Raw genomic sequence first — 12,748 nt, 5'->3', positions numbered from 1 at the left:
TTTATCACACAGGTGAAAATCAGGGGTTTAAATAGGCATTTTCCTGGGACAGTTGCACAATCACAACAAATATTTTCACACACATCGCACTAAGAGAAGACATCCCAAGAAGAACCTGTAATGTTCCAGAAACAAATCATTCAGTGGATTTCCCTGAGAATGATTTGTTGCTTGAGCATACCTGATTCTTCCCAGGATAAGTCCTCTCTAATCACGACATCATGTGAAAATATTTGCCACAATCACGTGACTGTCCCGGGAAAATGCCTATTTAAACCCCTGATTTTCCCATGTGATAAAGTCCTGTGTGTGTCTACAAGGAGCCAGATGTGGCCCAAGGGTTTACAGCTGCTTTCTACTGCAGGTGTACGTGCAAATAGCTCAGATCACAAACATTAAAAATGAAAAAGGCAATTCGGTTACATTGTGGAAGACCATCCATCATTATGAAGGAAGCAAACAGAAAGAAAGAAAAAAACACTGTTAAATGTACAAAGTGAACATTCATGAATTAGGGTGAGCTAAAGTGAGTGGTACATTACTCTTCAAGAATGATGTTTGTGCCCAGAGTGCAGTAAAGTAATGAGAAACTTAAGAAAGCAGGGGTGTGACTCTAAATGCTTCCTTCAAATTAATCTTGCTGTACCAATTTCCGTTCTCCTGTCAGTTCAATGCAGCATAGAATTCTAGCATGCATATTCAGGGATTGAAGAAAAAAGCACAGGAAGAAGCCTTTCTCATAACTCCTGCTCCTCAACTACTGCAACAGGTGAGAAAAACCAAGGGCCCATTTTATCTGACTTGTAGCGAATCTTCAAATTTTTTATCAAGTTGTGGCAACACTTTTGGTCATCTTCATTTGGTCTTCTTCAGGTTCAAGTACCCACTGAGTAGTGAAATGCACTGGGTACTAAAGCTGAGCGACCAGATGTCCTAATGGCAAAGGAGGACAAGGCACCAGGAAATGTAGGACGTTCAAGAAAAATGGAGGACATTACTAAATTAAAGCTAAAAACACTCACATGAATGTAAATTCATGCATCTTAGTCATGATCAAAATGGAGGACATTTTGGAATTCTTCCTGGACAGAAGGTTGAAATGTAGGGCCTATTCTGGCAAAGGTGGATGTCTGGTTACCCTGGCTCAAGGCATTAGTTCCCATCTGATTTCAGATACTAAACAGGATCAGCTCTGGTTAATACCTGGATGGGAGACCACCATAGGCTATATGCTATATTTCAGAAAAAGGAACTCACAAAATCACCTCTGAGTATTCCTTGCCTAAGAAAACCCTAAGAAATTCATGGGGTTTCTGTAAGTCAACAGGTGACTTGAAGGGACATACACACAAACACATGGTTTAGAGCCATTTTATCTTCACTGGACCTACCTCATATGGTTGTTATAAGGACAGAGTAAATATATCTTAAGTTTCCAGGCATACATACAGCTACAGAAGCCAAGAGGACCTGCTTAATTGTAATTTTGCCATATTAAAAAAACAACATTAATTCCTAGTGGTTTTTTTTCTTACCACTTCCATGGCTGCACCTTCACCCTGTTCTTCTTTCATACTGTTTCCAGACCTCAGCTCCTCCCATGTAAACAGTAGAGAATCTGTTACTTCACCAAATGGGTTAAAATCAATTAACCATACTCTGCCCTGCAGAAGGAAAAAATAATAGAAACAAAACCACATTTAAAAACGGTTTTCTAAAATAATACCATGAACATTTAGATTACCACTAATCTGCATATTTGGTTAAATGTAATCATATTTAATATGATTTTAATAGTGCACATGTGGTTGCACTCATTCTTCATGAGTAATTATGAGAAGAGTTAAACAAAAATACTTTTTCCTTTACAGACCTTTTAAATCACCTGGACAACATGTTTTCAAGGTTCCACAATTTCAGACTGAAAACTTGGAATGCGGATATATTTCCCACTACAGATGTGTGTGGAACAAAAGTTAAGACTAAGGGTTAGGATCAGAAATTAGGATTAATTATATATAGATAGTCAAAATATACTCATATATCTAAAAATATTTGCCTGCCTGCTGTTAGCTAATCCTAATTGAAAGTTCATAATGTGGGTGGTACACAAGAAGACGAAGTTTAGACAGATTGAGTCAGCTAAACAGAAACATGTCCTGGATAGGTTTTCATAATTGTCCCATGTCTTGTTAATTGTTTTTTGCTAAGAAGGTGAAAGGATGGGGCGGCGGGGGGGATGACACTGTATTTTGCAAGCTTTGAACAGGGGAAAGCGGAGCCCAAAATGTCCAAAGGGAGCCAGGTTGGGAACAACTGTTCTAGAGGAAGAAAAGTCTAGTTAGATTGAGAAGACATAAGTGCAAAATGACAGAGGTTCCTTCAGGCTGTTACTTTTGAAAAGGTAATAGCTATTTTGAAAAAGCTTACATTGTAAAGAAAATAACACATCAATACAACTATGACCAAGAACATTTCAGTTGTACTCAGCATTGAAAACAAAGAAGCATTAAAGATGTCATCCAGGACAGAGGTAACTGTCTCAAGCTGAAGACTAAAGATTTCATGTTTTGAAATTCATCCTACGTTCAATTTTCTTTTCCTTGCCATATATCCGTAGTAGCTCACAAATGTCAGTAGCCTGAAAACATGTGATTTGGTGGCCCTCTACTGTGGGCTGCTAATTTCTTTAGGAGGCGAGTATAAAATGTTGCCTTCTGCCAGTTGGCATATGAAAGAGATGCGTTGCTCTTTTCCTCCTGCACTATCCTGCTGCATTTTGATGCTGCTTGGTAGGGGAAGCCAAGCAGATGGAAACCAAGTTGACTGGGGGAGGATAAGGAAGGACACAGCAACCCATTCTGTCTTCACCATCCACTCATTCAGTTATAAAGAATTCTTGATTGCCTATGGGAACCAGTTTAATAAGGCTGGAGATGTTGCCTTAACTCCAATTTACGTCCCTTCAAGAGCTCATTTATGAATCAATGGTCACTTGCTCAGTGATTTACATTTCCGTTTTATGTTCCACTGTTTCAATGGGTCTGCTCTAGCTGAGTAACAACAGAATCCAGACTATTATCCTTTTTTGGCAACTGTAGGAGGATACAGACTGACAGAAAGGGGTGGCGAGACACCGCCCCTTTCTGCCCTGGATGAAGATCATGCCAACCAAATGGTGTGGCCTCCGAAAGGCCTAAAAAGAACCTGTTCCCGGTGGGTTCTTTTTAGGGTGCCACTCACGCAAGATTATGACATCCACACGGCATTGTTTGGGTGCTGCGCCATGTGGATGTCATCGTGGCATGCCCCGTCTGTATGGGGGCACGGCAAGATGGCACCCACTGTGTGCGGTAGGGCTGCTGTGCGTGTAAACACTCAGGCTCCATGCACCCCTAGTTCAGGCCAAGGCCAGTGCAAAGCACCAGTCTGTTCCTGCCCTGTAATTCCAGGTGTATTGTGAGGATTCCAGGAGCTATAATGGTAAAAAAGTAACTTTTCCAAGCTCTGGTTTAGCTCTTAATTATGAAAAGGTGGTAGAATCCGGGTAATAGTGTTTTATAGACTTATGATGAAAAATAGAAGGAAAATGTCACTAAATTAGTTCAAGAGAAGTAACAGTACCACTTTGTTGTGCTTTGGTTACCTGGAATACTGAGACCAGTTCTGGGCACCACAATTCAGGAAAGATATTGACATGCTGGGACTTGTCCAGAGGGGGTAAAAAAAATAGTAAAAGATCTGGCAACCATGCCTTCTGAGGAGTGGCTTAGGGAAATGGGTATGTTTAGCCTGGGGAAGAGAAGGTTAAGAGGTGGTATGATAGCCCTGTCTAAATATTTGAAGGAATGTCATACTGAGGGTGGGAAAAAGCTTGTTTTCTGCAGCTTCAGAGAACTGGATCCAGACCAGTGGATTCAAACGACAGCAAAAGAGACTACACCTCAACATTAGGAAGCATTTCCTGACAGCAAGAGCTATTTTACAGTGGAAGATGCTGCTTTTGGACACTTTTAAACAGAGGCTGGATGACTATCTGTCCAGAGTGCTTTGATTGTGTATTCCTAAATAGCAGGGGGTTGGACTAGATGGCCCTTGTGGTCTCTTCTAGCTCTATGATTTTACAAAATTAATTGGGGATATGCCATGGTGTACATCCTTGATGATATCAGAGGAGACTCCTGGTCTTATGAACAACTCCAACCATTCCCAGTATTTAACTGATTAAACCAAAATCAGTCAGTTGCTCACTGACCTAACATAAGCAGTACAAACATCAAGAACTACTGTTGGATTTCTTCCAGTGATGAGTTGCTAGGTAAATGTGAGGCTCACTCATTTCTTGCATTTTCCCAATATGGGACCCAAGGTGACTTATAACATAGATTAAAACATAATACAGTGGTAGTGGTGGTGGTGGTGAGTTCCCAAATAAAAAAACACAATTAAACCAATTGAAGTATCTTATTAAAAACAGTCCTAATTTTAAACACTTCAAAGGCATTTAAAACATAGCAAATAGAGTAAAAGGACAAGACCATCCCCAGCCCCATTAAAACACACTCCTGCAGCAATCAGTTTACAGCCAAAAGATTGTCTGAATACAAAAAAGTCTTTGCCTACTGGTAGAAGGAAGCTTAGTCTCCTATGAGGGTGAATTTCACAGTCTGGAAGCATCCACCAAGAAGGCTTTCCCAGGTGTCCTCACCAAACATGCTTGTGATGATGGCATGACTGAGAGAAAGCCTCCTCCCAAGAACCCCAAAACATGGGCAGGCTCATATAGCACAATATGGTCTTTCAATCTGGACCTAGATCATATAGGTCCTGAAAAAACAGTCATTGTAGAACATGACTGCTGTCTTTATAACCTCCTGCTTGTGAGCTCCTTAGAATATTTGGCTGGACACTGCAGGAACCAGAAGACTGAGTGAAATAAACCTTAGTCTGATTAATTTATTATTTGATCAAATGAATACATTTTTGTGACTTCAGTATCACATGTATGTCATCAGAGGAGAACAAAGCAACAGAACATGCCCTGTTATGAGTAGCCATTTCAATATATAACACTTTTTCATGGAATTTAGCTCATATAGTCAACCTTGTTACAGTAGTCACAAACAACAGGTCATGTTAGCATTTTGGGTTTCCACCATTCTGGAAAAAACATGATCTGGCTAGCAAAAGAACCACTTTGATGTCTTGAGATTGCAGCTTGGTAGAGTTACTTTTTGGAACTACAACTCCCAGAACACACAACTTCATCCCATGCAGTTAGGATGTCACAAGACATATTGGCTGGGGAATTTTGGGAGGCATGATCAAAAAAGTAACTTTCTCAAACTCTGCTTGAGATGCTAGGACTTGACAAAATGGAAGGACTTTAAAATACTATACTTATTAAGTGTACACAGTTTGTGCATTTAGATTATTTGAGAAGCCTTCACTGGAAAGTTTCTGCAATATTTATATAATGCTGAGAGGCAGGCCCACTATTCATTTGTCTGTGACAATGTCACTTTTTTGCCCATATACATCACTCAGGTTTATCTCCGCTGCCACCAGGGCTGCAATTGTTCTTCTTTTAAATGAAAACTGGGATTTCCAAGATACTAAAAGTTTGTAGTTGCACAACAGAGACCCAGAGGCTCCACTATCTACTCCAGCAGAAGAAAGTGCTAATAACACAGATCTGTTATGGAGTTGCTGAATGGATAAGGAAGTTCTGCAGCCAGCACCTCAGGGTTTTCTCCATACCCTAAATTGAACCAACATCCCTTCTGTGATCCTAACCCAAGAGTTCAGAAAAAGAAAATCTTAGATTACTGAGGTCCAAAAAAGGTCTAGCAGTATGAGTCATAAACACCTTTGTCTTATAATAACTGAAACAATAAACTTGTTTAATAGCAAGTTTCCATGGCTACCACTCTCTAAAGCCCCATTACAAAATACAACTAAGTATAAGGGTTCCAACACATTTAGATAGTTTCTGGTTTTGACAGTTTCAAAACTGAGTTGAAGATCATCCTGTTCAGAGAAGCAATACCAGGCATTGCATGACTATTATTTGTTATTTGACGTTTTTAATTTGTTGCCTGCTTTACTTTGCTGAACCCTTTCCTGTATTGTTATGTATTATTTATATGTATTATGCTATTATTTCTTAGACTGTACACCATGAGCAGGTTTACTTTATCTGTTTTATTGTTTGCATGTACAGCACTTTGTAAATCTACAGGGCTATATAAATAAAGCATAACAACAACAACAAAGTTGATATGCTATGTTTTGGATGAGTATATCACAATCTTTCTGGTAAGGGATAGCGTACAGCTATGAATTAATTTATACAACCATGTTCAAGGCTTATTATCTTACTGTGCAAACCTTCTCTCTCAAAGTGGATTGAACACAGGTACTGTCAAGAAAGTAACCCAAACATTGTGTACAGAGGTTTATCAGCTAGGGATGTACAGTTCTCAGAGTTCAGACAGTCCTGATCTATCTGGCTACAAATACATCAAAAATGTTTAGCCTGGAGAAAAGAAGCTTAAGAGGTGATATGATAGCCCTGTTTAAATACTTGAAGGGATGTCATATTGAGGAGGGAGCTGACTTGTTTTCAGCTGCTCCAGAGACTAGGAGCAATGGATGCAAGCTGCAGGAAGAGATTCCACCTCAACATTAGGAGGAACATCCTGACAGTAAGGGCTGTTCGACAGTGGAACACACTCCCTTGGAGTGTAGTGGAGTCTCCTTCTTTGGAGGTCTTTAAGCAGAGGCTGGATGGCCATCTGTCAGGTACACTTTGATTGGGATTTTCTGCATAGCAGGGGGTTGGACTATATGGCCCTTGTGGTCTCTTCCAACTCTACAATTCTATGATTCTATGAATTCCAAGGTGTCAGTCCAAAGGAGTGTTGAGTAGTGCTTACAATGCAAGCTGCCAGACCATAAATATCCCAGCAACTCCCTTGGGAGGTTGTTGCTGGCACCACCTATTCTGGAGGAAGCAACACTTTGATTCCTGGTTCACATTTCTGAAGAACCTTGGTCCCTGCATCATAAACTGACCTTAATGGTGTCAATGGTGGCCAGAGTCAGCTGGGCTGCTGCTCTAGTTTGCCACTCTGCAGAATGGAGCCAATAAGCCCCATGCTGAGCCCCAAAGTTTTATTCTCAATTTATCCATGAGTCATATCAAAATCTATAACTTTGGCCCCCATGACTTTTGCATGAGGTTGACTTATGCATGAGTATATACAGTAGATGTATTCCTGGACATTACTTCTTTAACACAAAATCTGGTACCAAAGGCAGAAATACCATGGAAAAAATAAAGATAGGTTCCCATACTACAAATAAGAAGAACTGTACAATGTGTTTAAGCAAACCTTTTGTTCAAGACTAACAATATGCACATGGCAAATGAAACAACCAAGTCAGGTAAGCCTTGCATATCCAAAGAAAAGACATGTTGACTCTTCTTGAGACTACGTGACAACTTCTTCCCAAATGTTATCCAAAGATTTTTTTTTCCACTAGCCTTCACTCATCTTATGAAATATAGGCCCGTTATAAACGGGCACCCTAGAACGGACTCAGTCCGTGCTAGGGTTAGAAAGGGGCGTCTCTTCCAGACGCCCCTAACCCTAGCACGGACTGAGTCCGTAACAAATGGCGGCAGCCGTTCCACATGGCTGCCGCCATCTTGACGTAATGGATGCTCTGCGTCCGCACGTCGCGCCCCAGAAATGACACCGCGAGTGCGTGACTAGCGCCTCGCGGCGTCTCTTCCGGGGAGCAAGAAGGAGCGCGATTTTCGTGCTCCTTCTTGGCAGCGTCCGGGAACCGCGCCATTTGGCTGCTGCGGTTCCCAGATGCTGCAACCGGCGGCGGTGTGAGACGGCCCCTTCTGGGCTGTCTGTAACGTGCCATAGTGACTACATTTACAGCTCTATACTATTTTAACATACTAGGGGTAGCTGGTGAGACAGGCTTATCTGTATACCCCCTTTCTCTCTCTTTTGCTGTTCACTCATGGACAGAATTGGACTCTGAAGTCAGCTGCTGTTCACCTTGCTTGTTGCAGATAGACAGAGACAGCTGCAATAGAATTGGCTAGAGCAAAATCCCATTGTTTCTTAGCTGAAGCTTTCTTTCATTGTTTACTGCAGATATATGGCTGCATCCCAATAACAAAAGTCTGCGTCTTTCCATCCTTCCTTCATCATCCTCCCAGTGCCAATACTGCTAAAAATCTTCCAGCTAGAAAGAGGATAAGGAGCAAGGGGGTCCAGATGGGTATTAAAAGACTTTGTAAAAAGAAGCTTCTTAATCAGAGGCTTTGTTAACTGAGGTATCCCTGTCTTTATTAGAAACCAGCAGCTATCATTAGTAAAAAATATTTGATATAAAAATAATTTAGTCTTTTTACACTGGCTGCCCTCCAGATGCGCTAGATTCAAATTCCATTATCCTCAGCCAACTTGGGCTTTAGTTATGCTATGACAAGAGCTGTGGTCAAACACATCTGGAAGGTACTTGGTTGGGGAAAGATGAGATTGTCATGTGATGTTGTTGTTGTATGCCTTCAGGTCATTTCTGACTTATGATGACCCATCGGGTTTTCTTGGCAAAATCTGTTTAGAGGAGGTTTGCCATTTCCATCCTGAGGCTGAGAGCATGTGACTTTCTAAGGTCATCCAGTGGGTTTCATGGCTGAGTGAAGAGTTGAACTCTGGTCTTCAGAGTTGTAGTTCAAAACTCTAACCATTACACCACACTGGCTCTCTGTAAAAGAGATAACAAACTATAAATATATTATCTTGACATGAGTATGTCTGATTCAGTTTAAAAGGTGACTAAGATAAATTGTAGTATGGGTTGGTTCAGGCATGTGTGTCTATCACTTTTTAAATAAATTTTATGAAGTGATACCTCATCAAATTTACACATCAGTAAATGCCAACTGGGTGCTTTATCAACAATTCCCAGTTCACACTCATTTCACAGTTCCAGGATATTCATTAATCTTCTCTCCAAAATGGAAGAAAATAAAGAGAAAAGAGAAAAAGAAATATGGGTAGAGAAGGCAGAGAAAGAAAGAACAAGAGAGAGAAAAGAAGTAAAAGATTACATGCTCTACCTGAATATGAGTCAGTGCTGTAGGAGCCTGGTACAAGAAGTGTGGTTGACAAATAATAATAATAATAATAATAATAATAAGTATGCTGTTTCCCCCAAAAAAACTGAGACTCAGAGAGGCTTAGAGTTTAAAAGAACAGTACAATTAAAAACATACAAAATTCTGCATTGAAACAGAATTAAATTATTACAATATTAAAACAGATTGGTTGTTAAAAGGATAAAATGAAGTTTTAAAAAAGATAAAAACAGTTTAAAACAATACAACGCCCTAGCCCATTCTTTTAAAACATTCTGTTTTAAAATGCCTGTCTGGATAAGAAGGTTTTAACCTGGCAACTGAAAGACAACAAGGAAGGGGCCATTCTGGCTTCCCTGGGAAGGGAGTTCCAGAGTCTAGGGGCAGCAACCGAGAAGGCCCTCTCTCGCATCCCCACCAACTGCTCTTGCGATGGAAGTGGGACTTTATAGATCATAACCAGCACTTTGAATTGTGCCCAGAAACAAACTGGCACACTTTTTTGGGGGGAAATGAAACTAAAACTTTCAAAATGACAACTCTAAAATGTAAAATGCACAACTTCCTGGCCACATTGGATAGATTACAGCAGTAACACCAGGTATAGTACAATAATTAAAAGTGAGAGATAGAAAGGCCCGCATTCTATTTTCACCTTTACTGTGGATCACACTGTGGTTACAGTCTTCTTACTTGCAATGTGGAGGCTATAATATTGATCTACTGGAGCAGATTCTCTCAGGATTTGGGCCAAACACTTGAAATGCACTACATCAGTGATTCCCAAAGTGGGCGGTACATGCCCCCAGACAACGGAAAGATCCAGGGGGAACGTGAGGGAAAAGGGGGCAGCAGGGAGGTGGTGAGGAAAAAGGCTGTGGCAGGGTGGCCTTCAGTCAAAGTGCTGGCATGAAAGGGGAACCAGCGGCTTTTAGGAACATGGTGAGGATGAGGGTTGCATGAAACTTATCTTTTCAGAATCTTTAAAACCACTGAGCAGCCACGTTAGTCACTTTGTGTGGTGGTGTCTTTTGCTCTTCGTCTGCTCAATGAGTTCACTTCCAAAGCACCATTTTGGGACAGACTGACTGACTGGAGCGAGGAGTTAGAGCATATGGCGGTGGGGGAGAAGTGGCAGCAAAAAGCAGCTTTCACATTTGGGACCCTGCTTAAGCTTTGTGAGCTTCACCAGGACCAGCCTGGCAGGTTGGAGTTGTGGTCTTGCTTGCTTTTGTCAGAAAGGCTGAGAAAAACGGTAGCAGAAGAAATAATGCTTGTGTGCCAGGGGAATGGGAATGGCTTGAAGCTGTGTGGGGAAGGCACATCTCTGCGGAGGCATTAAGAGAGGTATCCAGGATTGATTCTTCAAAAGGGTCCTTTGCCTCTCTCATCTCTCTTGGATTGAGTCCTTCCTCACTGGGGAGAAAAGTGAGAAAATGCATATGCCCCTCTACACCCTGGCAAAGAAGGACTAGAAGTCCTTCCTCACCAGGGAAAGGTTTCTCTTAACACCTGGTCACCTTGGGAGCAGGAACCAAGGAGCCAATGGCTGCTCAGCCAGGTGCTCGATTGCTGTTCCCAAGGTGAACGGGTGCAAAGTGAGCAACGACTGAAAAGCATCTTGTCCATGTTGGTCTTTGCCACAGGCCAATACTAGCAAGAGGATTCTTGGTCATTGCTCAGCCAGCTGCTTACTTGCTGCTCCCAGGGCAATTGTAAAGGAAGCAGAGACCAAGATTGGTTGTTTTTAACTTGTAGTATAACAATAGACCTAATATCAAGAAATAGGAATGGAGGGACAGTAGGCCCAAGAGGAAAAGGGACAGTAGCTGAAAAGGTTTGGGGACTACTGCACTACACAAATGTCTTCTCCACCATTGCTATCTCTGTCCCCAAAGAAGTCAGGAAACACATTCCAAGGAGATGAATGAAGCAGAACTCTTATTTTAGTTGTTAAAAGAGAATTCATTCGTTTTCCTTGAGCCTACAGCAACGTATCCTTCCTACATGATTTACAATTCATATGTGCATATGCTGAAGAAAACTCTTTTCAAGGCATAATGGTATAGAGTTTGCAAACCACTCAGGTTCAATGGCAATCAGAACCAGGTTTCTGCCTATCCAGTTCAGTGATTTTACACTAATGGTTATCTGGTACTTGCAATTACAACAAGCTTCACAGGCATTGTTAACAGGAAGCAACAACCACTAGTTATATTAACCAGTGAATGATTGCTTTGAAATGAAAAGAAAAGGGCAGAAATCATGCACTTGACAGCTAGAAGTTGCTATGCAACAATTGACCATTTTCATAAATCTTTAACCATTTAAGCATCAGTAATTCACATAAAATTTGACACACTGAATAAAACATTAACTTGTTTCAAACTACACAAAGTAAAAATAAGTAGAAAGGAAGAGGTGACTCGACATGGCAAACTGAGTGAAATGGGGAGGGAGGACTTTTAACCATGGATAAGAATCACATGGTGTTCCAGGTATTATTGCACTGCAAATTCCAGCAGACCTAGCCAGGAATGTTGGGTGTGGTGTGCTACAAGTTGTAGTATAACATATGGATGGCCTCATGATTCCCATCTCTCCCAGATTAATTTTTGTATATGTGTGTGTACATACAGTATATATAAAATACATTATAAGCACATGTACACACATACCTAAACATATGCAAGACAGAGAAAGGAATGCCGTTACTGCACCAAATTAATTAAAATGGATTTAGATAGACGTTTAGATGGAAGAAGCACACTAAGTGATAAAGGATACAAAACATGAGTTGTCATTGCTGCTGTTGTGTGCCTTCAAGTTGTTTCCAACTTATGATGACTCTGAGAACCCATCACAGGGTCTTCTTGGCAAGCTATGCTCAGAGAGGGGTTTGCCCTTGCCTTCCTCTGAAGCTGAGAGAACGTGATTTACCTAAGGTCAACCGGTGGATTTCCATGGCCAAGTGGGGACTCTAGAGTTGTAGTCCAATATTCAAACCACTACACCATGATGGCAGCAAATAGCCCAGAAACATTCTATGTCCATTATTGGGAGGGTGATGGAATCAGCAAACTATTGTCTTCTGCAGTGTAATTCTGAACAAAATTGTTAGACACTTGACACCAAATCTTTGCATACTTGTCTTCCCCACACTCTTCTATGCATGCAAAACCCAAACAAGATTAGGTTGGCCTACATTTCCTGCTGATGCCATAAATGTGGTGAGTTAATATGTGCATCACATCCTCCAATATTTCAGATTAAAACTGAGAACATGTGACAAAGCAACATCAGAGTGGGGTCAAGATGACAAAAGTTATTAATGATGAAAGTCACACAAGCCTGGAGAGGCTGAAGCATTTGCTTTTGCTTGAGCCTACTGGGAAAAGCAAGATCCCACCTCTTCCTCTCCACTCCCTACTGCTGAGTTAATGGAGTGCAAACAACTTTTGTAATTTGAACTCAGTTTGGAGCAACTGAAGTAAGCTGAGGACAAAAGGCAGAAGTGGAAGAAAGAGTGAGAAACTGGGACATTTTAAATGCTACTGAGAAAGTAAAAGAGAGGATTAA

General features: G+C 41.1%; 1 protein-coding gene across 2 annotated transcripts in view; it reads right to left on the bottom strand.

Moving 5' to 3' along the window:
• Positions 1 to 12,748, bottom strand: part of LOC149312463 (translation initiation factor eIF2 assembly protein-like) — a 63,121-nt gene that overhangs the window by 25,628 nt on the left and 24,745 nt on the right. For both annotated transcript variants that reach the window (XM_089524685.1, XM_089524684.1), the window contains exon 12: positions 1,536 to 1,664. In XM_089524685.1, coding sequence (XP_089380811.1) covers positions 1,536 to 1,664 — 129 coding nt within the window. The remainder of the gene's footprint in view (positions 1 to 1,535; positions 1,665 to 12,748) is intronic.

Source organism: Sceloporus occidentalis, unplaced genomic scaffold, assembly GCF_023333645.1.
Source record: "Sceloporus occidentalis isolate IW3139 unplaced genomic scaffold, rSceOcc1.0.p SCAF_5, whole genome shotgun sequence".
NCBI lineage: Eukaryota > Metazoa > Chordata > Lepidosauria > Squamata > Phrynosomatidae > Sceloporus > Sceloporus occidentalis.
This window is presented reverse-complemented; position numbering and strand designations above follow the sequence as displayed.